This window comes from Rhamphochromis sp. 'chilingali' (genome assembly GCF_963969265.1).
Source record: "Rhamphochromis sp. 'chilingali' genome assembly, chromosome: 16".
Taxonomy (NCBI): Eukaryota; Metazoa; Chordata; class Actinopteri; order Cichliformes; family Cichlidae; genus Rhamphochromis; species Rhamphochromis sp. 'chilingali'.
Window position 1 is genome coordinate 16,906,120 of NC_137943.1, and position 26,819 is coordinate 16,932,938.

Consider the following 26,819-nt stretch of genomic DNA (forward strand, 5'->3'; position numbering starts at 1 on the left):
TCACATCAAGACTTTGGGGTTTCTAATTGCCAGTCATCCAACCAACAGCAAAGTGATTATTATCACTCAAGAACTCATCCCCAAGACAATATTTTTTCCAGGAAATATCCCTGTCTTTCCTTTTCTTTTCATTTAATGTTACACAATCTGTATGCCACTGCTATATCCATGCCATTTTAAATATCCCCCCCCCCCCCCCCCCCTTTAGTTCTTCTTGTATATTCTTGTGCACAATTTTGACACTTAAGTTGTTTTCTTCTTCTAACCTAAACCCACTCAGAGTTTTTCTTGGCTTCAGTTTTGCCCCTTTTGACCCAACCTCTACTCAGTTATTGTGTCTTAAATGCTACCATCTCTGCTATAGAGATTAAATTTAACTCCCGCTGCTGGCTCTCTGCTAGCGTAACTAAACTCACACAGGGAGGAAAAAATAAAGGAACGAGAGTGTTGAGACGAATGAGAACTATGAGTGATAAGAGCCACGAGGTAAACAGAAGTAAATGCAACTCATTATCTCCTTCTCTTGTCCCCCATTTTTGTTTTAATCACTTGAGCGGATGGGGGAGAGCAGACACTCCCCAACTAACTGCCCATTGGCCTACAGGCATTTAGAGGAGATTTTAACAGTTGTAGAGGGAGGGAGGGAGGGAGAGAGCGCTGGCAGTGCAGAGATCCTTGACTCGTTGGCCCTGGCCTGTCAGCAGGTGGTAGAGAGAGAGTTGCTGAGTGACACTCGGTCCGTCAGAGAAAAGTCAGAAAGAAGAAAGGTAGAAAGGAGAGAAAGTTAACAAAGCTCCCCCCAAGGGTAAGACATATTCATATTCTTTTCATTTTTAAGTGCCATTTCTAACTTAGATACGTTAACTATATGCTCCTTTTCTTTTTTGGAGGATTCAAATATTGCTTCACTCTTGCTTAGGATATTTTTATTTGTGCATTTCTTTTTGTCTGTTCTACCTTCCTTTAGCCTTTCCCTTATTTTTAGAACCCTGTTTACCTCTTTTTTACTCAGAAGGTTTGAGGGGCAATAATGAGACATGACAGCAAATGAGCTAAAGTGAGACCCAGAATTTATCAAGTGTCCCAGGACTGAAGCTGTTCTTGCGTTAGTCTGGGCTTGCTTTGCAGGACTTGGTTTAAGAGAAGGTTTTGTAAAACTTGGTAAGCGATACAGACTGATTTATGATGATATTTGACATGATCAACAACTTCCTGTGAGCATTTCATGCTTAATTTGCATAATCAAAGCATACTTAGTGTATTTCATTGAAATATGAAGAACATGCGTTCAGGTAAACATTTATAAATTAAAAAAAATAAATAGACAGATCGTCGTAACGTAGTATAAATGTGATCAGTGTGATTATTTTCCCATCAGAGTAACTGTGACAGCCTCAGTTTTTCTAACGGTGTATTAAAAATATTAATTTCATATCATGAATATGATTGTTGTCATGACAATCCCGTGCTGTTTGACAATGAAGCTGCCATCATAGATTTTCCTCTATGATAATAACAAAAATTATTAGTATTCAATTATGTGCTGAGGTGAGAAATGTTCTCGCAGGACTGTTGATCCAGTAGATTTACCTTTAATGCTACTGTACTGGCACCGCGAATTCACAGAAGCCCTCGCAAAATGAGCTACAGATGTGGGCCTTGAGCCATGCAAAATGATAGAGAGAGAGAGAGACCCACAACCCTGAGTGGGTGGCTTATAAAATGTGTTCACATTGCATAATGTTACTGCTTTCATGGAAACATCAGTCATTTTATTTACTCAAACCGCCTGAAAATGACCTTACTGCAAAGCTACTGAAAACACTTTTATTTTTAGAAAAGCTAATCTATGTCAGGTATTTAGCTGCTTTATTATTGCCTTTTCACTGGGTTCTTCTGTCAGCCCACTGAGGGGAATTAAGTCTCTGCGGTTCTGATGAAGCGAGGTCCTTATCGAGGTCTCCTTGTGGTCTATGTATCAGTAGGAGACAGACAGAATCGTGAAGATATGAGCTCTGCTCTCAGACGATAATTGCTTTCAGCTTTGTTTTATTCATTTTCGTTTCCATGTTCTGTCTGCGAGTTGCCATGTGTGAAAGGAAGAGAAGAAGGGAGAGGAACGTCTAGAAGTTTGCAACCACACATGAGGCACGACCTTACCTCTTCTCATCCTCCGGCTTGTCGGTTTGTTCCATAGAGATTAGTCAAAAGTTGAAATCCGGTGAAACAGTCAGCCTTTTGTCTGATATTTAATGGCTCTCTAGAGAGGATAGGGCAAATGTGCAAAGACTGACCGGGTCTTATTCTACTTCACATTTCTCTCTCGGAGTCTGTATTCCCGATACAAGCTTTCCTCTGCAGCTGTTTGTTTTTCTTTTTATGTGCAGTTGCCTTTTCTCCTCTTTCTCTGTATTCTTGTGGCCGATTGTTTAACACGGTGAGGTTTCAAAGGCTTTGACAGAGAAACACACAAATGCACAATCATCCCTTACAGCTTGTCAAGCAGCCTTTAGTGAAAAGTGTCTGCCAGTCCAGACAGTCTTGTCTCAGGTCGAATACATTTCTCTTGTTACCGTTGGAGGGCTCCTCCAGTGCTTCTGGAGGCCATAAATACCAAGTTTCATAAACAGGACACAGATGGGCAGAGTGAACAAATATTATATCAGCAAACACTACTAACACAGCGTTGCTTTCAAAGGAAAGTCATTGTCAGGAAGGACTGTGTTTACGAACACTCTGAATTAGGTTTGTGTTGGCTTGAAAGCCATAATGAAATGCCGAATGACCCATGTGGAAAGCCCATCGGTTTCCCTGCTTTATCCTGCAGTCTAGAGTCATTACTGGCAGTCAGCTGAATTATGTTTCCAAATCAACTGGACGCCAAAGCCAGAAAGCTCACTTTTACAATAATCGAAAATATATCATGGTTTATGTCATGGCAGATATTGAATTCTACACCTTTATTTAGATCCCATCTGTTTCATTCATTGATATTTAATCTTGCCTGTCAGTTTACTTTTAATCACCCCCTCTTCCACTTGTCCATTAGTGGAGTGAATGATTGGTACCTAATAAATCATAACGGCGTATTTGTTCTATACTGTCCTTCACATTTATACATTCATATGCCAATTATCCATCATCCATCTTCTATTTCTCTCACAGACTGTAAATTAAGATGGGATTAGTCACTCTGATGTCAACCAGCAGTACTGAAACATCTACATTAGTGTTTTGGCTTCCTCATTGTTGCCTTTTGGAGCCAAAAGTAACCATATTTGGATGACAGGGAGTTGTTATGTGACTTTAATAAGGTAGGTGAGTTAATAAAATACTTGAATTTCAAACAGCAAAACTGGAACCCACAGTCTGCACTACAAAGCGTACAAAAAATTTCCTATGCTACAAAATGGACAGCAGTTCGGTAAGTTGAATTAGGAAGGTGAGGCCTCGCGGACAGTACCTTTCAATCAAAACACATCACTAGCTTTATGGAAAGTCCAACAGGATGAGTTGCAAAGAAAAAAAAGGTAAAATTAGCTATAGATAACATTTTGTAACAGGCTTTAAACCTGCCTGTGTTTCAGAGCTGAAAGTGCATCAATGTGCACGCTTACAAAGAAGGTCTGGAAAATGAAAAATATGAAAACACTGAACAAACTAATGTTTTCACTTATAATTACAGTACCATCTGGAAATTCCAGTCTTTTTAAAATAGACTAGCTCCTGATATTTTAGGTTTTTTGTGGTCCAACTGTTCAGATTTGCTCAAACCAGCATGAAAGTTGAATCAAAATAGCAATATTTTCATTTATGACACTGAGAATTTGATGTTAAATGGACTATACATGTTTTATGGTGCAATACTGTGAAACCCTAGATTACAAATTATATAACTTTCAAAACTTGACACAATTACTCTTCGCAGTGTGATTTGTTTTATTAGTGTGTGCTCAAATACGAGACTTACACAGAACTGCTTTAACTTTTTAAATACATAATTCAACTAGCCAGTCCTCAGACCTTTTTTGAAGCAGCTATCTCAAATTACAGATCGAAATTTAACATTACAATCAGAAAGACCTGTGAAAATTTCAGGGTTCTATCTTTAATACTTTTTGAGTGATTCATGTTCAAACATGACCTCAGATGTCAATGAAAAAAAAAGAAAAGAAAAGAAAAAGAAAGAAGGTGGGTAGATGAGACTTAGGACAAAAATAAATACAAATACTACAAAAACAGTGTAACATATGAAACTAAAATTTCACAGCAAGCAATATACTGCATGTGTCCAAACTTTGAGCAGTAACATTTTTTGTGCAAAATGGTCAAGCAGTGTTGGAACCAACACTTTTCAAAGAACTGAGTTTTGTCACACTGTAGCACTGGCTCCGTTTTGTTTGTTTTTTTAGCCCAACTGGTGTCCATCCATCCATCCATCCATCCATTCAAATGTAACTGCCCCACTTCCCTCTTTATCCCATTTCCTTTCTCCATTAATTCCTCCATCTGTCTGTCTTTCCAACATGAGGACAGTCTCAGCAGTCAGACACGACCCTGTGCTATGCTTGGAAAGTCACACTGCAATCTCCTCCAAGAGAAATAAGAAAAGGCCTTGAAAAAGGCAAGCATCAAATAAAACCTTGACAGGGAGCTATAAACATGCTTGTTAAGCATCTCTGTGAGCCCGTGCTCAGTGCTATTACACACCATACTATACCATCTGTAATGTGGCTAACTGCTAGAGTGTCAGTGATTCCAACACACAACTCTCCATCACTTCTTCTCTTACCTATTCACTCTCCCTCACCCACTGATCCATCTGATTCTCGATCCTGTTTTCCGCTCTCCATACCCCTCACTTTATTTCCATTTTCCTGTCTTAAGGCCTTAATCTCAGTTTTACAAGCCTAAGATTTGGCCATTGACAAAAGACCTTCTAAGGTCTAGTTTTTCACCACAGCATAGGGTAAAAGACACAGCATGTCTGTGATGTCATAGCTTGGATTGTTTGCACAGGCACCGGTCTCTGACCTCAAGCCTTTGACCAGCAGTAGTTAAATACACAGCTAAAATAACCAAGCTGGATATACTGAGTTTGAACTGGTCATGATAATTACACGTGCATTTGCCTCCCTAAAAAAAGCACTGGGAATTCTGAATCACAAACCTACTTGAGTTGTGTGCATTCATTTGAGCTAGAACTCATATTCCAGCACTTAACTCAAAATAAAATGTGTTGACTCGATGAAGAGAAGCTTTCCACTTTAGAGTTTGAAAATATGTCACGTATAACAGCATGTAACTCAACTGTAACTCAAAATGTCAGATATTGTCATATTCTCAGTTTCCTAGGATCCCTGCTTAGATTATATGTTAATCTGATAATGGTGTCATCGTGGTATTGGCAGGTTTTTAGTTCTGCTTGTTGACAACTTAATATTCTGGCCAATGCTCTCTCTCAATGTCTAATGGGATTTTAAGTATTAGTTTCTCTGTCTGCACATTATTTTTTAACTTTTCCAGCTGTTTTAGTCTTTGATGCTCAAAGAGAAAATGTTTTGATAGATTTCCAAGTCATTCATTGTTTCCACTTCAAAATTTCACATTTTGAGCAAACACAGGAATAAATCTCAAAATAAGAGAGCTGTTTTTGCCCAGTTCTTAGAGTTTATAATTTATAGTAAAGTTGAGCTAAAACACTGAAATAAAACTGAATAATAGTTATTTTTGTATATCGTGACATGCCGGAAAAGCCTGAGAAATATTTGCTGGTTTTATTTGTGCAGTAGTATATTTGGTCCTGTATTGGACCCAGTGGAGCCACTCAGTTTACATGAATAGTATAGGCCTGTGAGACTGAAGCCATGTATACACTCTGAAAGCTGCTGTTTCAGCTCCTCCCCCTTTAAGCAAACCTGATTGGCTGCCCCTCATAAGCAGAGGGTGGGGTTGCTGTGCTCACAACCAGAGCTGTATGTCTGACCATAGTAAGGAAATTTTGGTTCATATGGATTATTTGCACATACGCTGACCTCAGTAATTAAAACTTTATTTTGCATTTATCAAGCATGACACCGTTTCTCCTTCTTTCTTCTTCACTTGATTAGAGGTTTTGTGTTTCCATAGACCACATGAGCTCAGCACAGTTAGCTCATGTGTTCCTTCAAGCCACCTTTTAAACTTTTGTACCATAAGGTTTAATTCAAACCAAAGTCCGGCAAAAGGGCTATTGAAGCTTAAGCAGGATTTCTATTTTGAAAGCATGTAATTTAGCTTCCCGGGGAAGCCGCTGCAAGGTTTTAAGTTCACATGACATCACTGTCATTAGACACAATGACATCATCACCGAGGACAAGCTTCTGCATTCGCTGAAGCTTTGAAATGCCTGACTGAGCACAATTTATGGTTTGCGATCTCTGCCAAAGTGATGACTATTCACTTTCTACTGCCACACTGTTGAATGAGAGCTCCATTACGACACACACATGGTGACACAATGGTTCAGGTTTCTTGTGATTAAATATACAGTAGTCTGCCCCAGTGAATCTAATGTAACTTATGTATTTCTGTCCTCAGCTCTGTATAAGACACTGCTGAAGGTACAAATCTGTGCCTTTGTCAGCCACGAGACACAGGTTCAGTCAGGCGCAACAACAGACGCCTACAGTTTCAGGGGTTTGTTACACACAGTTATTGCCAAAGATACAGTCTGTACAAAATGTATAGTCCAGCACTAAAAAACAGATGGGATATTTCATCTCCATATGCTTTTGCTCATGCCAATGTGAGAGTCCTCGAAGTAAATTTGATGTACCTCACACTGAGCTGTGAGGTGTTTAACGTTATTGTCTTTGATTTCAAACACAGACTAGCAGGCAACTGTCTGGAGGGCCCAAGACTCCTAGGCCCCCCAGTATGAGATATAATTTCTGTTTGACTAACCACACACGCACGAATTCTGCTTTAAAAACTGGTTTTAAGAGATTTGGTGTTTAAGTTGGATTTTTCTCTTATGTTCTAAAATAATGTTCTGTTCAAAAAAGTACATCCTTTTTCAATTACAAGGTTTTACATGTCAGTTCATTATAAAATCAAGCCAAAATACAGAAGCAGCATATGAAAAATTAAGTCCACACTTTCTGCTTAACAATATGAACTCAGAACACAATCCGTCCACCTATAAGCTGTTGAATCATGGGGTATGCTTAATTTTTCACTTATAGCTCATGCATTTTGGCTTAAATAAATAACTACAACAAAAACAACAATACAGCTTGATTTTAAAACCTACTCAGAATGAGCTTATTTTTTTTATGTGCTGATATGTAAAACTACAATTCCCTTTTCTGTGACTGTATGAACAAGACAAAGCTGATACCATTGGAGTTTCGTTTTTTTTATAATAATGGATTGGATTTATATAGCGCTTTTCAAGGCACCCAAAGCACTTTACGATACCACTATTCATTCACTCTCATACACTGGTAGAGGCAAGCTACAGTTGTAGCCACAGACTGGGGCAGACTGACAGAAGCGAGGCTGCCATATCACGCCATTGGCCCCTCTGGCCAACACCAGTAGGCAAGTAGGGTAAAGTGTCTTGCCCAAGGACACAACGACCAGGACAGAGAGCCCAGGGATCGAACCGGCGACCTTCCGGTTACAGATGCGATTCCCAACCCCCTGAGCCACGGTCGCCCGTATGCTTGAAGATATGTAAGATGCAGCACTGTTGTTAAAGGGAAGATGATTATGAGGTAGTTAGTATTTTTTTCCAAGCTTAGCTAATAAGTTCTACCACATTTTGTACTCTTTTCATAAGAAGACTTTTTTGTACACGTATAATTCAGAAGGGAGTACCCCCACACACATGAAGCAAAACTGTCTGCCATGTTTCCATGGGCTTCCTCACACTCCTGGGATCTTCAGACCATAGAACACACACGTCGAGTCCATATCCAGTCATTGTTAGACTATGTGCAACCTCTGCTAACAGAGTCCATGTCAGTTCTTTAAGACACTTCATGACATTTTCCAAATCTTGCCGGGCCAAAGGCAACAAATTCTAATGGTAAAAAGATATATTCAGAGGGAGTTTTGAAACTGAAGATCTAGTAACAATTTTACAGCTGGTCCTTATCCAGTGATTGTGTATAGGGAAAATGGTTATGGGGTAACTGTGTGTCACAAGATGAACGAAGTAGGTGGAGTAACAAAGTATGACAGCTTAACCAAACTTGCCAGCAACAAACTCTCAGACTGAAAGTGAACAAGTTCCCGAATGTTGATTTTATTTTTGCATGTCAGAGCTGTTTTATATGTTGAAACATAAAAAATAAGTTGCACAAATACACTGTTAGAAAAAACAAATCCTAAAAAAACGGTAATATTCCGGCTGCTGGGCGCCAAAATACTACCGTAAAATAACAGAAAATAACTTTCTCATGAAAATACAGTTATTTTCAGTAATGAAAATACAGTTTGTTGTGTGTGCTAATTTTACATGGGATTCTGCCTTTTCCAAGTGCTGGTCAATGAATGTGGCAATATGAATCATAATACGTAAATGTACAGAAATATACAGTTAACAGTTGGTTTAAATAATAATGGATTGCCTTGGGACAGACTGACAGAGGCAAGGCTGCCATATCGCACCATCGGCCATCACCAGTAGGTGAAGAGTCTTGACCACGGACACAATACCAAGAGTGTCGAAGCTGGGGCTCGAACCGGCAACCTTCTGATCACAAGGCGAACTGCCAACTCTTGAGCCACGATGGCCCTAAATGGCAATGATAATAATACTTATGTGATGTAACACAAGCTTATAGGAATCATGTTATATACTTTTCCATAGCATTACATTTGAATTCAACAGTTCAATCTTTCAAATAACGGACAGATATTTGTGAGATCATGATTTGTGAATGTATTTTAACAATCTAAATATGCATATGTACAGACAGATACATTTAATAATCATGACAATTATGTTTTATTACATTACAGTGATTTAACATTAATTTACATTTGAAATGTCTATCACAGTCTATTTACGTAACTTTAGAAGAACAGAACAAAACTGTAAAATGCACAGTAAAATACTTTTATATTAGGATTTTTTCCTACAGTGCAGCCATACCCGCGACCTTGTGGTTGTTAGTTCACATTCATTGGCCGATGCTTAGCGTCATGTTATTATGTGTCCCAACATCCAATGGCATGTCACATTGTTTTCATGGCCACACCCCAGGTGCAGAGGCCTATTTCTGTTCAGGAATGTGGTGAATACTTTGAGATTTATATTAATTGCAATTCCTACCTCTACATTTATTATTTAAAATATATAATTAGCACAGCATGGCCGTGCAATGTTTTATATGTTTTTTTTTAGTTTTTATTCCTATTAATTATATTTTCACTTGTTACCTCTGAATTATTGAATCAGATCTAGATGACATGAAATTTTTAGCAAAATTATAATTCAAATACTCATTTAATTATTGATTATTCTCATTAATTTTCAATCATTTTATATATTTTTCCATAGTATTACATTTAATAATAATAATGGATTGGATTTATATAGCGCTTTTCAAGGCACCCAAAGCGCTTTACATTTGAATTTAACAGATCATTCTCTCACATAACAGACAAATATTTGTGAAATTATGATACATTTCTGAATGTATTTTTACAATCTAAATATGCATGTGTACTAAAAAATATATTTAAAAAACAAGTAAATTGTGTTTTACTATATTTACAGTGATGTTATGTTATTTTACCTTTGACATGTAAAATCACAGTCTACTTATGTAAATTTAATGATATTCTAGAAAGACAGTACAAAACTGTAAAATATACAGTAAGATACTTTGACATTACTATTTTTTGGAACAGTGTACCACTAGCAATGACCGCTAGACCCCTGTGGAGGGCCCTGTGCCTGCTGGCCCTACTCTGCACATGGTCACGCACAAGTTCTGCTGACACCCAGCCAGACCCCTCAGCTGCAGAGCAGGAAGTCACCTTGAGCCACATCTATAAAATTGACATCCCGGGGAGCACCAGCTGCAACCTACAACACATATCAACACAGGATGAAACAGGTCATAAGAAAGATATAACTGAGAGATTAAGAGTGAAGAGCAACAGATAGGTGTAGCAGCATGAACTTAACAAAGATATCCATTTTGCAGGTCTGCAGATGGAGACCACAAAAAATGGAAACAATGACATTATCTTCAGACACAACATCAAGCTGCAGTCACCCAGATGTGACTGCGAGGAGTCGGAAAGCTTTAAGTCTTTGCTTTACAGAGTCAATGGACTCGAAGAAGAAGTCAACTACCTTAAGACCCAGTGTGCACAGGGATGCTGTGGTGCTGCAGGTAGGCCATGACATGACATGATAGACTAGGCTGCTGGGGACTTTCCATGATGAACTGAACGTTTCTTCTTCACTCACTTCTTTTCACTCCCGCTGTGTTGGCGTATCTCTTTATCAAGGCGTGGACAAAAGCTGTAGTGGCCATGGTACCTACCAACACGACACCTGCAGCTGCCTCTGTAACGTAGGATGGGAAGGCCCCGACTGTTCTGAATCCTCCTGCCCAGATGAGTGCAACGACAATGGCAGATGCGTAGATGGCCGGTGCGTCTGCCATGAGGGCTACACCGGAGAAGACTGCAGTGAGCTGACATGTCCAGACAACTGCAATGACAATGGCCAATGCGTGGATGGCCAGTGCGTGTGCTATGAGGGCTACACCGGAGAAGACTGCAGCGAACTGACCTGTCCAAACAACTGCAATGACAAGGGCCAGTGTGTAGACGGGAAATGTGTGTGCTTCTCACACTTCGCTGGTGAGGATTGCAGCAACCAGAAGTGTCCCAATGACTGCACAGATAATGGCCAGTGTGTGAACGGCAAGTGCATCTGTGATGACGGCTTTTACGGGGAGGACTGTTCGTTAGGTAAGCTTAACATGATTTCTGTTGATGCTTTGCAAACTTTAACACAAGGGCGTCAAACTTAAGGCCCGGTGGCCCGAATCGGCCTGGCAGCGACTCCAATCTGGCCCAGTGGACGGCTTGAAAATGTGAAGAAGGACATAGGAAGACATTTACTGAAATTTAATAAAAACCTTTTCAGTAATCTGACACATTTATCATATAGCTTCACTCATCCAGCCTACTAAAGATCAAAGTAACTAAAAGACATAGCTTGGGGAGTTTTGCAGAAAAATCACAGTTAAAAAAAAAGAAGAAGTGAACTTTGTGTGCATCGAGGTGTGGATATTAACTTTATGTGACCCAAACTTGCATTTTTCACTTGAGACTGAAAAGTCACATTTCTACAGTCACCTCTATGGCACTAACATTAACCTGAGAATTTTAAGTGCTATGTCACGAAGCTCGGATGCTACAAGCAGCTCAGGGACCGTTAAAAAATATAACACTTGGCCCTAATGACCTGTTCACCTTCATATAAATTTCCATATGCATCCTTTTAGTAGCATTTTCATGCCCAGACTGAATGATTCTCAAGAGCCAAAGCAGTGCAGTCTGGGCTTTAATCATCTATCTCCTACCATCTGTGTGATTCATGTACAAGTGTCCAGGGTCATACATCAACTGAATGGCAATTACCTTACAAGTAATATCAAGTCATATTCATATAGGTGCAGCTACAGGGCAGAAAAAGCTTTTCAACCAGCCTGTTTTAGTATTTGCTGTTACATCTTACCATCAGCCGCTTAAGATCCCTGCTCAACAGCTGCACCTTGCTCTGCTAAAAAAAACGAAAGAAGATATTTTTACTAAAATTAAACTAGTCATTGGAGCCCAGCTGTTATCTTCACAGCTTTCTTCACAGCCCCTATAGCCTCCTCCACTGGCTCTGTACTTTTTGGTACAGTAATGACCTGCAGCAGAGTCCCTGATGGTGCTTGAACTTTAAGAGCTGCCTCAAAAGCCAGTAAACCCCTACAGTTAGCCAGCTCAGTGATGCTGAAGGGTTTCTGACCAAACCTACTATGGAATTCAAAACATATCTCCCGACAGTTATTTCAGAGATATCAGCTGACGGGGCGCTTTCAGTGGGCTGACCTGATGACCACTGCATTTTTGGCCTCCAGACAACCTATAACATCAGGTCACATAATACCACAGAAATATAAGAATACCCATCAGTCTTTCAGGGCTTCATCTGGCTTTTACCCTGCAGAAGAATCTCACCTTTCCTGATAAATGCACTGCTCGCCAAATCACTGTTACTGTGCTGCCCGAGGAGCAGAGTACAAAATTGCATTTTACAGCAATTTAAGGCCAGGAAAGCAGAAACGTGAGCAGCAGCTGCCAGGCATGAGCACTGAATTCCCACTGTGACAGTCAATTCTGCAGAGATATTGAACATTTGGCTGCAAGTGAATGGCACTTTTATTTTTTCATAGCATTGATCTCTTACATTTGAAATAGTATTCTATTTATATGCTAACATCTGTCTATGGTTGTCTTGGCATGTTTTTCCTCTGTATTTAATCAAGAGCACAAAGCATGTGTTTTAAAGCCCTTTTTTTTTAAAGTCAACTGGATCCATCAAATGCAGCTCCGTGAACCATAAATGTTTCAGACTTCACAGTAGCAGGTCAGAAATGTCAAACCGTAGATGACGATTCCATTTCTTCAAGCTGTGTTTCATACCACAGAGGTAGAGAACAGATCTGTAGCTTCGTGTTTAGGTGCTGTTGAATGGAGTCCAACATCAACAGTGCCACCGTGTCAGAAGAAAAGTCAGGCAAGAAGGGAAAGTGGGAGGTAAGAAAAAAAAACCCTGTGTTGATTTTAGGTGTTAGCGGTAATAAGAAGGCTGAGAGGAAGAGCACAAAAGCAAAACAGTTGGCGCTTTCTTTGTTTTATGTGGCTATTTGCCATTTCAACACCTGGCTGATGGATGCCAATCTGTTTTTTGGACGCTGATGGGAACAATACTCTTGAAGTATGGGTTTAGATACAGTTTCTGTCCTTTCCAGTGAGGCACACTTTAATGTTTTCTTTTGTGTTCTTAACCATCAAAGGCAGAAGCCTCATGGCTTAGAAATCAGCAGCCCTTGCACAGTAGGAATAGTTTTCTTAGCCTCAGTTTATGTCAATCCAGAAGATTTAGTAAAAATGCAACCAAATTTAATGAAGTAATCTGAATATAATACAGGTGAGATTATTAAAGCTTTCTCAACATAATGCAGATGGTCTGTATTTAGCTTATTATCCTTTATTTTTTCGCGGCCTCTAAAATGTTTCCTTTTATTATAAAGCACATTTAGAAAAGTTGACTTTAAACCATATTTAGCCATTTTTTCCTTACCAGTTCTCTTTTAATGAGCTGGATCAGGATTTCCTCTAAAATATCAAGCTACAGACAGGAAAGATGATAGCACATAAAAAATCAAATTTCTCAAAGAAGTCCCGACGTGTCGTTTCAGTAAAATTTTCTTCCTCTGATAGCATTTTGCTGATTTTCAAGCCGAAAAGGCAGAAAATCACCATTATTTTCTGCTTTTCCAATCTTATTATGCAAATGTATCACACAAGCTGTTCTGAAATAATATTTAAGGGCAAAGATGGTTGATAGTCATGCCTGGATTAGCAACAGGAGAATTTTAACTGTTCTTTGATGGAAAAAGACTGCTGCATTTGAAGAAAAACATCGAGCTTCCTGACTTTACCTTGTGGAACAGCATCTAAATCTTATGTGAATTCCTTGCTTGCCAAAGCTATAGTGGACCACATAACCACTCATTTCACATTTCTCATTTTCCCTTGTAATAAGCTTTTACTTGCACGCCATGTTTTGCTTTTTCTTTTTCTTTTTAAAAAAATCTATACAGTCTGCCATTTTATTTCCCTCTATCATACCCACAAAAGCTCACCTTGCCTTTAAAAAGCCTCACTCCCCAACACGGCTGACATGTCGTCTTCTGTGTTTTGGCTGCGGTTTTGGTTTGTTTTTACTCTTAGCTCCCCCACCATGTTTTTCCAGAATGGCCAGAGAAGCACTTTAAAGGAGTCTTTCTTTCCATTTAGAGTAAAAAAACAAAACAAAACACCTATTTTGCCGTGTTCATGATTTGTTGGTTCTTTGACAATCAACTGAAAAAAAAAAGATTTAAGCCTTTTGGTAGATTGAATAAGTGTAGGTGTTATGCAGCACAGTGAAGGTGTTTGTGGGGACTGATAATAGGCTTTATTAGCAAATTCAACATAATGCAAGGCACAAAGAACTGAAATCCAAAGACGAATGTGAGAAACACAAGACAACCAGGAAACACAGGTTGTTAAAATAGATGTCCTGACAGAGCTCACGGCAGGGAAAGCAAAGACAGGAAGTAAAAGCACAAAAAACACACAGGGAAAAACAAAATAAATCAACATTTGGAAACCACAGAGCTGTACTACAGTACAAGGCAAGACTAATAAGATAGCAATTTATGTCAAACTTTAAGTTTTAAAACTTTAAGAAAACCCAGTTTCACAGAGAAAGTTGATAAAAGATCACAATGATATGTGTTATCTCTGTCTAGGGCTTGGGGTTTTGTTGACCCAGCTAACTCGAAGAAAACCTATCTATGTTTAATTTCCTTCATAGTACACCCCCCTCAGGGCCTTGTAGTACGAAGTGAGTTTAGCATATCCAGGTTATGCTTTCATTATCTGTATTCACTTATCCTAACAGTCAGGTGGTGAAGCCCTTGTAGGCTGGGGTCGATTATCCTGACCCTAGCGGTCAAGCTATCAAGCTGTTTATCAACCAGGAGTTTATCAATCTAGTTGGCAAATTCATATGAACGTTGTTGTGTTGGCAGCATCTGTCAAATCAAAAAATATAGCTAAGTGTACGGCAGCAGAGCAACTGCAAAGGAAGCTGAAACCATATTATAGGAACAATATGAAAAGGGCTTAAAGCAGCACAGCTGCTGTAGACAATGCAGTGTTCAGTAATTTAATATTAAACATGTCGTATGAATGTGTGTGTGGTTTGGTTGGTGAGAAGAAAAAAACTTTAAACCCTGCCACTATCCAAGCTCTGAGGTCTGGGGGATCTTTTACAGGACAGGCAGTGATTTAACACCAGTTAACCCAAGGTTAACCCTGAAGTTACATGGATAAGATGAAATCCTGCTTCATAGTGGAGGCCTTAGGAGGACAACAACAGCTACAAATAGACAAGACAGAGGAAGAGAAGACAGGGAAGCGAGCAAAAAAGAAAAATTAAAATGCAAGCCTGAACAACAAAATCAGAAAAAGAACTTGTGGACATGATAGCGGACTTGTTGATAAAAATAACTGTTAAATTCTGTTAATTCCTGACTTCTGTGTATGTCTCTTTGTTCTCTCAGTCTTGGCACCTCAGGGTCTGCAGGTGGTCCAAGTGACTGACGTCTCTCTCCTGGTTGAGTGGGAGTCCGTTCAAGGGGCCGAGTATTATGTGTTGACATATTATCCGAAAAATGACGAGGGTGCGCAGGAGCAGGTAGGTTTTTCTACTTTGATCATTTCTGTGTCAAATACAGGTTGTAGCAAAAAAAAAAGTATATTACCTATTTCATCTTACAAACTTATTCTCATCAACTGCATATTAGATTTCGGTCGCCAACACAGAGAACTCCTACCTCATCACAGGACTGACTCCTGGGGTTACCTACATTGTCCAAGTACATGCGGTGGTTAAGGGCATCCAAAGTGAAGCTGACGAGATTGAAGCCACCACAGGTGAGCACAGATGGCTCTGATCAGGACAGAAAAAACAAATACAGAGCTTTAAAATTAGTATTTTTCAGACTAACAGACATTAGTGCTGTAGCAGAACTGGGCGGTGTGCAGCATGTTTCCTTTAAATGAGCTGCTGGTTTAAAGTGAAAGCAGATGTTACCTATTAAAGACTACCGTGGCTTTGAGGGCAGGTGTGGCCTGCAGGTCTTAGGGATTAAGTTAGATTTTCTCGGGATAAAATAGTTGCATTTGAAGTCAAACGTAATTGTGTATGTGATTTGGCATTAAAAGACCATAAATGCTATTCTGGTAGAGTCCAGGAATGAAAATATGGACCTGGCATGGATTGATAACCTGCCTCACTTTCTCTGTTACTTTTGTAGAATGAGCACGATTGTTCCTGTATTCGTCTTTGTCTTTCACAGAAATTCTATGGTAAAAAAGCAATGAACAGACTGAAGACTTTAATTACTAAGCGTTTCATTAAAGGCTGGCTTGTTAGCCTTTAATTCTCAAGGAAATGGCTCCATGAACTTGCTCACAGATGTGGCGGGACACAGATGTGTAGAGAAAGAGATTACTTGACAGGATTGATGGGAGACGTGCAGAAAGTGGGAGTGTGGTTAGATTGGTTTACCATGGAAAACCTCACAGAGCATAGCTTTCACATATGGGCATAAGAAGCCACGCCATCATCTGGCTTATTGTTGTGTGAGGCAGACTGGTACATACTTTTTGTTTTAACTTCAAACAATGATCTACTTCAAAAGAGGGTTTGGATGGATGTTTTTAAGTTTTCTTTTGGGAAGCACAACAGCTGGCATGAAAAGAAGCTTTTCATTTGGTAACGCTTGCTTTGTTTGATGGAACTCACTTTTTCCTCATGAAATTGCAGAAGCATATCTCTAATTAATGTCTGAATTATTCAGAATATTCTGAGAGATGGGAGGATGCAGTGGCATACAAAGTTCTGAATGATCAGGCTTCATCATATCTTAAAGACCTCATAGTATCATTTCATTCCAACAGAGCATATCTCTCTAAGACTGCGGGCTCATTTTTGGTTATTTGATTATCTAAAAGTAGAATGGGAGGCAGAGACTCCAGCTATCAGGCCCATCTTCTGTGGAACCAACTCCCAGTTTGGGTTCACGATACAGACACGCTCTCTACTTTTCACATCAGACTTCAATCTTCATCCCTCATTTATGCTGCTATAGACTCAGACTGTGAGGAACCATTCATGATGCACTGATATCTTCTCTATGCCCTTCTTTTTACTACTCATACCAGGATACCAGGATTGCATGTCCTTAACTTCGATCCTCTTTTTAGTGGTTTTTCCCCTTATTCTGATTTGTTTTGTTTTGTTTTGTTTTGTGTTTTTTGGTTTTTTGGTTGGGTTTTTTTTTGTGGTTTGTGCTCCTCCTTTTCTGTCATCTCGTTCCCATCACCTCCAAATCTATAGCAGCTGATTCCCCATCCTGGGGAACATGGGGATCTGATCATTGAGGTTGAAGCATTTTGACATGGCGGCTGCTTTGAGCTGTTACTGTTGTTTTAAAGTAATTACATACAGGTAGAAGTGAAAATGCTCATGTGACATGTAAAGTTTAAAAATAAAAGTAAGTCACAATGTACACTGTGTAAAGTGTAGGCGGCACTAAAGCATTACTATGATGTTTGATTCTTGAGGTGTAGTAGATGTCACAGCTTTACAAATAGCTGTAAAATGTTAGTCTACAGAACTGCTCAAGGATCGTTCTCGACTATTGAACCCCACATGACTGTGTTTAATTTGTGTGTCCTGCTGGGTGATATGTTAAACTAGTTTATCCTGACTTTATTATGTGAATGCTGTGACTTTAAATGTGGGAAAGCACAGAGTACGCAAAGGTTACTTTAGAAAACATCAATAAACCTTTATATGCACTTTTCTAAGATGACGCTGGCGATGTCAAAAAAAAAAAAGAAAAAAGAAATGCACCCATGAGTGATTTTAATATTTGTTTCATGCCAAATACAAATATTTGTCTATTATTTGGTTATAATATCTTGCAGATGGCCAGAGGCGGAATTCTTGCTTGGCTCTCTTTCCTAGAAATGTCACATTTCAGTGTGCTGGGAGATCATTGTCTAGCTCGGGGACATGTGGAAGCAGAGCAAGGCAGATGCTTCTGTTTGCAAAAGCTTTAAGGCAGACTTCTAAGTTTGAGCTTCATGTCTGTACACTCAGTTCCACCTAACCTTGTATCACCTTTCCCAGATGTCTCAACTATTGATGGTGTCCGAGTTCTTGGCCAGACAGAGGTCTCTATTGAGGTGGACTGGCAGAACCCTCAAGCTGAGATGGATTACTTCAGGCTTACACACACTGACCCAGAAGGGCAAGAGGAGGAGCTGAAGGTACAGAGGAGCCAAGAGGCGCGCACCAAACACACTATTGTGGGTGAGTCTTACAAGTTTGTGAACAATGTACAAAAGTATTTCTCGAACTGTTGTGCTATTAGAGTAAGCTATGGGTTCTAAGCTAATCAATAAGAAGTAAATAGTCCCGTAACCTTGTTTCTTGAATCTTGAATTGGACGCTTTTGGACATAAATCTTGAAATAGTCATCCAATTTGATTTAAAATAATCTTCTGGTTTTACTTTGCAATTTATATTGTAAAAGTGCTACAAAAACTTACATATACAGACACAGTTACTTTAAATATTCAGTTCAAATTAAGCTTTAGGGTAAAAATATTAATAATGTTGGAATATAAAACATGGAACATGACATCATCTCATAAACACACAGTATACAGCAATGGTAAAAAGAAGGTATGCTCTCTGTCCGTTCAAACGTTTTACATATCACGAAACAATAAACAATTATTTATTTATTATCAGAGCTTAATTAGGTAAATATATAACTGAGATGAACAGCAACACATGACATATTAAACATCATTATTTAATTCACAAAAACCAAAATGATTCAAAAGCCAAAGTGCAGAAAAACTAAGTTCAGGCTGACTGTTTCAGCCAAGCTTTAACTGTTGAACACACGGCCTCACATTTCTTGATTTCTGTGGTATACAGAGGAATTCCTGGTCAAATCAATGACTTCAAGGTGCCCAGATCCCATGATTCAAAAACAAGTCAAATAATCAATCCATGCTATGACTGGTTTTCACCAAACATGGCTCTAGGCATCATGTAAAAACATCTCGACATCGTCTGATCTGTCCAAAGGACATTGCTCCAGAGGTCTTGTTGTTTGTTCAGATGTAACTTTGCAAACATGAGCTACGCTGCCATGTTTTTTTTTTTAGAAAGAAGACTTTTTCTTCTGCCAAGCCTCCAAAACAAGCCATGCTTGTTCAGTCTTTTTCTAATTGTACTGTCATGAACTTCAAATTTAACATGTTAACTGAGGCCCGTTTGTCTGAGAGCCAGCTCTTGGGTTTGTTGCATTGTACGGTCTGGCCTTGGGAGGGGAATTTGCTGGATGTCCACTCCTGAGAAGATTGGCAGCTGTCTTCAATGTTTTCTGCTGAATCATCTTTTTCACATGATGCACTTGGATTTATTTGGAAAGGACCTTCTCAGGCTGAATGTTTCCCCTACTTGGCATTGTATAAATTAAATACACTACTTCTGCGATTTGGCTTAAATTTTTGTTAAAATAAATAATGACAAATAAATAACTAATGACATGGGTTTATGTCTCATATTTTCTAGTTCATTTGGAGTTGTATATGACCTGGTAAGGAGCAGAATTTCTTTCATATAATTTTCTGATATGTAAAACTGATAGAGGGTGAATGTTCTTTTACCAGGAAAGTGGGTATAATATACATTTCATGTAGTCTAATAGAAAAGGGATCCCATAATTTAAGGATTTGATTGAGAAAAGTCAGAAAAGTAATTTCTACTTCTACTCAAGATTTTCCTCAAAGTTTGTAAATCCCTTGTTTTGGAGCATTATATCAGAGACTGATGGACATTTGCTTCTTTTAAGACTAACTGTCTCTTCCCACAGGTTTGTATCCAGGAACAGAGTATGTCATCTCAGTGCAGGCCATTAAGGGAAACAATGGGGGCAAAGCTTCTTCTGTCACCGGTGCCACAGGTCAGTGTCAACACATCAGCATTCACGAGTTGTTGAATCTCATACTGCTGTGCCTTATTATCAGTTAGCATAAAGTGGGCCCAATTTTCTCAAAATTGACTGCTGCCTGACATTAATTGCATTGAGACTGCATTTCTGCGACCACTGGAGAAGTCTGACTGTGGATGACACTTAATATAATAGATCAGCCACTCTTGGAACAGAAAAACATCAGAGAAACAGCGAGGAAAACCATATTCCACTTAGTTTTGAATTGGGTGTACCACCAATGAGTGCGCTTAGCTCTTGTTGTGTCACCTATAATTCACCTGTGGTCAGATGCTAAGAGGAAAAACACATAATCTGTCAGACACAAAAAATGCTATGGAGTATTATGCAAACTGCTGTTACCATCCTTACAGAGCCAGTGATAACATTACAATGAATACAGCCAGCAAGAGGCAGGATTGTGGGTTATGGATGGAGGGCTGGAATTTACAACCTAATAATTTGAGCAATCTTTAATGGTTGTGGTGAGCTTGGTCACAGAGGGGAAACATGATATGAATTCTGTAATGACTATGAGATGCTCCCTGACAGTCAGGGTGAGAAGGTCCATGATTTACAGAGTCTGGTGTTGTTGGATATTAGCATTTTGGTCTTAGCGTGAGTTTTAGGACGTGATGAGGAATACATTTTTACTCTTTACTTTCACAGCCATTCTTGACATTAAGTTGCTATATAGTTATAATTTAACAGACCGCCAAATGCTCCACAGTGGCACAACAGGTTTTCAGTTTCTCCCATTATCTTCTTTTCTGTCTCTCATTCACCTTCCCATCTTTCCTCCTCTCTTTAGAGATTACTCACTTCTAAAGCTTTCTTCAGTTTGAAGTCTGTTCATTTTGGGTGGGTGAGTTGTTACTTTTTGTTTTTTTAGACACTGAGGCAACCAGTTTAATGGTTTTTAGTCATCAGCCTTAGCAAGGTATTTTCAAGACTCACCTCTCATCTTTTGAAGACAGTCAGGTACTCAAGAACTCATGTCTTCACTAATCTTTTTTTCTGTGTGTATGCCACTTACTTTTGCAGCAACTGCATAAGTGTGTGTGCGTGTATGTGTATGTGTGTGTGCGCGAATGGGCTAATCTACACCAGACAGACAGTGGCTTGTCTCCACTCCAGCAGCTACAATCCTTCATTTTAGGTGTAGCACGAAAAGGCTTAGAGGTGATTGAAGAGGATACTCCTCAGCTCTGTCTGGCAGAGAGGATGTGCTAGTTTCTCGATGACTGGCATGGCGCAACAGAGAGCACAGTCACCTATTATCTCGCCGAACATGCTGTTGCCTTTGGGCAGCGGGGTTATACACGGGAGGAGATAAAAGGAACATGAGGGGGGGAATATTGAAAATACACAAACAGAGAGGAAGCTGTAATAAAGAAGAATAAGACACTAAGTGTTGGCATTAGAGCTAAAAAACCAGAGTCGAGTGATAAATCAAGATATTTATAGGGGGAATTAAGAACAGGAATAGGACAGGATATAAAAACAATGGGTCATAAAGAAACAATTTATGGGACATTATGTAATGCGTTATTGGGTAGGTACTTCTAAGACTACAGCTGCCATCTTACATATTGTGTAAGCGCCACAGTTGAAAGGTTTCCCCACTGTTGCCATCTGTCCTATGTGCCTTCTCATCGTCTCTTTCGCAGTGTCTGTCACGCATCACAATTGGCATCCTGCTAAACTTATTTTGCTGTGGCTCCTTTTATAGTTGTTTACCTTCTGCACTACTGATAACAAGGTATTACATAGCAAATAAAAGAATGACAGTGGATATTTATAGCTGGGCCTCGTTATGCACTTCCGGTGTGACTTTTATGTTGGATTTATGTTTATGTTGCGGAATATGCACAATTTTTGACTGAATGTTTTCATTTTATTGCCACCAATGACAACATACGAAAAGAGAAACTGAGGACCAGACTTGTCATCCTTACTATAACCTGTCCAAAGCTTAAGAGGCATATAAACACATCATACCACAGCTGCTACTGCTGATTCAGATTCAATAAAGTCACCACCAAGGCCTTTATAACAAAAAGCAGATGGCTTGACGTTCGAAGATGGGTTGAATTTTCCACTCAAATGTGTCCATCGGAGGTTTTTGAGCCAGCTCTTTGCGTTAGACAAAATACAAAGAGCTGGAAAAATGTCAAATGAAAATGTGAGAAGAGACATTTTATAAAAGTAATGAGGATTCAAAACAAATTCCCGAAAGGTCAAACTGGGAATGACAGATTTTGTGTAGAACTACTCTTCGTGTGTTGATTCAATTGGAGCAGTTGAACAGCTCTATGCACCTATTAAGTGTGAGAAAAAGATAATGTTGTTTGTAGGTATCTTCTTAATTAATCTTGGTGTAGGTTATTGCATTAGTAGCATTGATGTTTGAGCCTGTTATGCTCAAAAGTGTGTTGTTGTTTTTTTACTTTTTCTAATATTCATAATAATTGTAATTAATTTTAATTAATTAATTTTTTAATTAATTTTAATTTATACATTGCACAGGTATCTTCCAAAATTGTTTAAACATGAACAAAAGAAAAATCAGGATCTTTTAGCCATTGTCCATTGAAATTTGGGCAAATTTTCTCAAACCTACTATATAATTTTGCTACAAGAATTGTCCCTTATAACACAGAAAATGCTCTATTTCTGCCACAGATTAACACAGACAGTAACACAGATTGATTGCTTTTATTCCACGTTTAACAATCATGCTTCCATGAGTGGTCAGTGCCAGAAGTTAGGCTGTTGTGTATAATCTGAGGGCTGAACTAAGATCACAGTTTGTTTTTCCCTGAAATATGTCCATGTTAACAGTGTACTGTATTTTCTTGTTGGAACATATTTGGATTATTTTACAGTTACAGTGGTGTTTACCTTTAACCTGTCATTCAGAAGAAAGAAAAATTGTTCTCTTTGTGTATTTGTTAAAACTTACTTACGGCTGCCACGTGGAGTGAATAAATTATGAAAGGATAGTTCATAACGTAAAAAAGGGAGTTTCACACAATTCATATTATATGTAAGGACAAAATATAGGTATGTTGATAAGTCAGTTCTGTCATTAAGAATTATGAGTTACTTAAAGCACATACAAGTCGTTGGGCAAACATGCTAATAAACTCAACTAGGGCATAGATCAAGCCTGACATATTGTAGTCTCTGAATGAATGGAGCTCTGTTGCTCCATATGTAGCCATACTGTATGGCTTTCACTGTACAGTGAGGCTGTGAATCTGTAAGGCTCTAAATGATGAAAGACAGCCTACTACTGAGTGCCTTGTGGTCAGTGTCTGCTGAACATGTCACCCATAATGGATAAGTTGTCCTCCAAATGGCCGTAGTTGCAGCTTGTGTTGTGTAGCCATGTAGTCACTGACGCTGCACAGCTAGTGGGGTAGAACGTTTGGAGTAACTGGATCCATCATACAGAGCAAATGCAGGCTTGGAGCACGTAAGAAAACGTATCAAATAACTTATAGAAAATGTCAGACGACTGAGGGATTGGACTTGTTTGTTCAGAGGGGAATAAAGAACATTAGAAAAAAGAAAATCCAGTGGTGGGCAGTAACTTTAACACAAGAGAATAGAGATAACGAACACATTTAATCAGCGTACCAGTGTATGATTCTGTATTTTCATTTGTTCTTTTTTTATATGCTGTACTTAAATAGGCATAGACATCTGCAACCTTTCTGCACTCATTCCTGGCTGAAGAATTGTGAAAAGGTCTGACTTTTATAGTTATCATCATATTTTGCATTAGCTCACCATGATGAATTCTTCAGGAATTGATTAGAATTGTAGTAATAATAGGAGCAATAAAACACTATAAACAGACCTCACTACACATAAACTATGCATTACTGGCAAACTGTACATACAATTGTTTGCAAAAATGACTCATTCTGCAACGATTTTCCCCATTCAGTGTTGTATAGTATTGGTATTTCTGCTGTCAAATTTCTACTAATGTTCTATTAATCTTTTAAATACTATATTCTGTTTATTCTACAGTCGTGCATCACATTCAGTTAAATCATGTGGTCGCTCTCCTGTGAGAATCAGATATCTATTACAAAGCACAGTTTGTACATTTGTTCAACCAAGGTATTTCTCTGGTTTAATTAAAAGAGGTTTTTTTTAAATTAAATTAGACGTGACTTGAGATCCCCTCTCCATCATAAGTTCTGATTCAAAGTCCTGAAGGAGATATTAAAATCTTCTTTCGCAGTGCAATCTAATAAAATTAGGGGTGGGTTTTTATAATCGATTCATCGATTAAAATCGATTCTGGCTTGGATGACGTAAAATCGATTCATTAAAATCCTGAATCGATTTTTTAATATAAATTTATTTTGCCCAAAATGCCAGAATCTCTGGTGACATCTCACAAAATTTCAAGAACCACCAAACAGTTAAGACAGTAAATGAGAGCAGGTACACGGATTCTGCACATAGACTTAAACACACAGCGCAACCCGCGGATCAGAATCAGTTAGATGTCGCCTTTCTCACGGTCGGGGCTGAAAGCCGACAGCTCGCTGACTCTGATCTGTCGGCGGGTCTGCGCTTTGTGTTCACGCCCTTTATGCGCCGATTCTAAAGCTGTTAGTTTGATCTCTCTCCAAACAATACTGACCGAACCAGCAGCAAAAGAAGATCCAAACGCTTCACATAAAATCGTCATGAATTCACTCTGACTTTTACTGTTTTGCTTCCACCGCGATGCACAGCTCTCTCTCTCTCTCTCTCTCCCTCTCTCTCTCTCTGTACTTCAAGAACAGTTTCCCTTTCTGCATTATTCGCTTGCTTGTTACGCACAAGTCTACTGTTGTTTACAGCGCTGTCGCACACTGTTTTTTTCCCTTTTACATTCTTCCGAAAAGAAAACCTCATTTCTGCTGTTCAATACTGAACAAATTTAAACTTTTTAAAATTATTCAAAATGCAAAACGCTTAACGTGTCTCTAATAAAACCGCTGTAACTTCAGAGGTGATGTTCATATGTTGATTAATGGTTTTCTTTCGTTTTTGATGTACTGCAGAATATTTTTATAAATCCCAGGCCAGGAAAACCTTCATGTTTTTCTGTTTTATCTTCAGCTACTTTGACACAAAGGCATCTGCTGTGACGCTCACACCTTTGATAAAGTCTTGCGTGTGTCAGCTTCCTTTTTATTGATACAAAAATATGTAAATGTACTGATCTGAATTATAATATTTCTGACTGTCAAAATTTCCCAGATTTAAATCGAATCGAATTAAATCGAATCGTGGATCGAATCGATTCGGGACCTTGTGAATCGGAATTGAATCGATTCTAGAAATCAGTGACGATACCCAGCCCTAAATAAAATGTACATGATAACTGATCTGAAAGTAGAGCCAGGGCAGATTGTCTAGCGCGCCAGTATCCAAATCAATTTCCAGTCAAAAACCAGAGGTTTATCCACAATGTGCATGTGGAAGCAGCTAGAAAACTCTGCTGGCCTATAGATTTAATTGGAATCAGAGTCAAGCGGAGTAAATCCTGGTTCCAGAGACAATAGCCAACTGTGGACACACGATGGCAGTAATTTAAAGGCAGTAAGACAGGTTCTATGGCAAAATGCTATTTAAGATGAAAGGAGAGAGACTACGGTAAGTTCATTTTTTTTATAGTGATTTTCTGATTTTATTGGAAAGGCACTGCCAGCCTTGCTTGCCCTAAATGCTACCGCTATGTTCTAAAGGAGCTTTGTTCAGGTCACATAGCAAATAATTGAATAATGAATGATGAAAAGAATGAAGATATTCAAACTGATAAGTTCTTTCAAGTGTTTTAGATCAATTCAAAACGAAAAACATTTTTGCACTAACAGGCTTTATATGTTGTGCCACATGCATCATATGTTATTGCCTCACACCTCACAGTTACTGCCAATTTCCAGAATGCAATGACATCTCCCTGGTGGTGCATACTGCCACTTCCTGTTTTTAGGTCATGCAGTTCTGGTGCAGAACTGACATTATTAGTCATTAATTTCAAAATGTTCTTAAATGTTCAACACTAAGCTTGTTTAGTGTTTTTCAGTTAAGGTGCTTAGAAAAGTGAATGACCTCTCATTTCGAGGCCTTGGAGGAAACACACAGCGCTAATAAAAAGGAGCTATTATAAATTCTTTCTGTGGTTTAGCTCATGACAGGCTGTCAGGCAGTGCAGCCACAAGGACAGGGAAGTGACAGAGGGAGAGGAGAGGAGAGACAAAGAGGGGATATAGAGTTAGACAGTTGCACACTTCCTTTCTTCTCTTGGATGCATCATCAATCAGTTTTCACGATGCACACTGCACACTGACACAAGAACGACCTCGACTCAACTGCTGCCACAGAGGAATAATCCTAAATGATGATTACTTTTACATTTCCCTTCACTTCCTTTGTGTCTCTCCTACTATGCCTCTGTGACTTTATTTCCAGTCTTACTTTCTTTGTTGCTCTCCCTCTACACTTTCATGATGAGTACCTCGACCGACCCCAGAGCCCATCCAGACAACACTCACAGCTTCACCAGAGTCTTGTATGCATCCTTCATATTTCCTCAAGCCACCGAAACAGAAGCTCGATGTTCTGGTCTGCTTGTCTTTCCTCTACAGCTCATGCATTACAGTGCAATGAACAGATCAGTAACCTAGGTTGCTTTGATGTTACAAATTCTCCTTTTGTTCATTTTTTTTTAATCTTCAGCATCCATTAATAAAACAGTAACAGGCTTATGTACATTTCTGTTGGATAAAAATGTGTATCACGAATGTGCCATGTTACAGCCTGACCTGCTGACTAAAAAGGCGAGACAGCCATCAGTATTTGAACGGGCTGTTTTTCAGG

General features: G+C 39.0%; 1 protein-coding gene across 6 annotated transcripts in view; it reads left to right on the forward strand.

The window, feature by feature from the left end:
- Positions 1–661: 661 nt before the first annotated feature.
- Positions 662–26,819, forward strand: part of tnn (tenascin N) — a 41,862-nt gene continuing 15,704 nt past the window's right edge. For 5 of the 6 annotated variants that reach the window (XM_080861189.1, XM_080861191.1, XM_080861192.1 and 2 more), the window contains exons 1-8: positions 662–805; positions 9,907–10,115; positions 10,206–10,397; positions 10,516–10,983; positions 15,405–15,538; positions 15,648–15,777; positions 18,044–18,226; positions 19,806–19,895. In XM_080861189.1, the coding sequence (XP_080717315.1) occupies positions 9,920–10,115; positions 10,206–10,397; positions 10,516–10,983; positions 15,405–15,538; positions 15,648–15,777; positions 18,044–18,226; positions 19,806–19,895 (1,393 nt within the window). In that variant the 5' untranslated portion in view covers positions 662–805; positions 9,907–9,919. The remainder of the gene's footprint in view (positions 806–9,906; positions 10,116–10,205; positions 10,398–10,515; positions 10,984–15,404; positions 15,539–15,647; positions 15,778–18,043; positions 18,227–19,805; positions 19,896–26,819) is intronic. The other variant, XM_080861190.1, reaches the window with a different exon arrangement.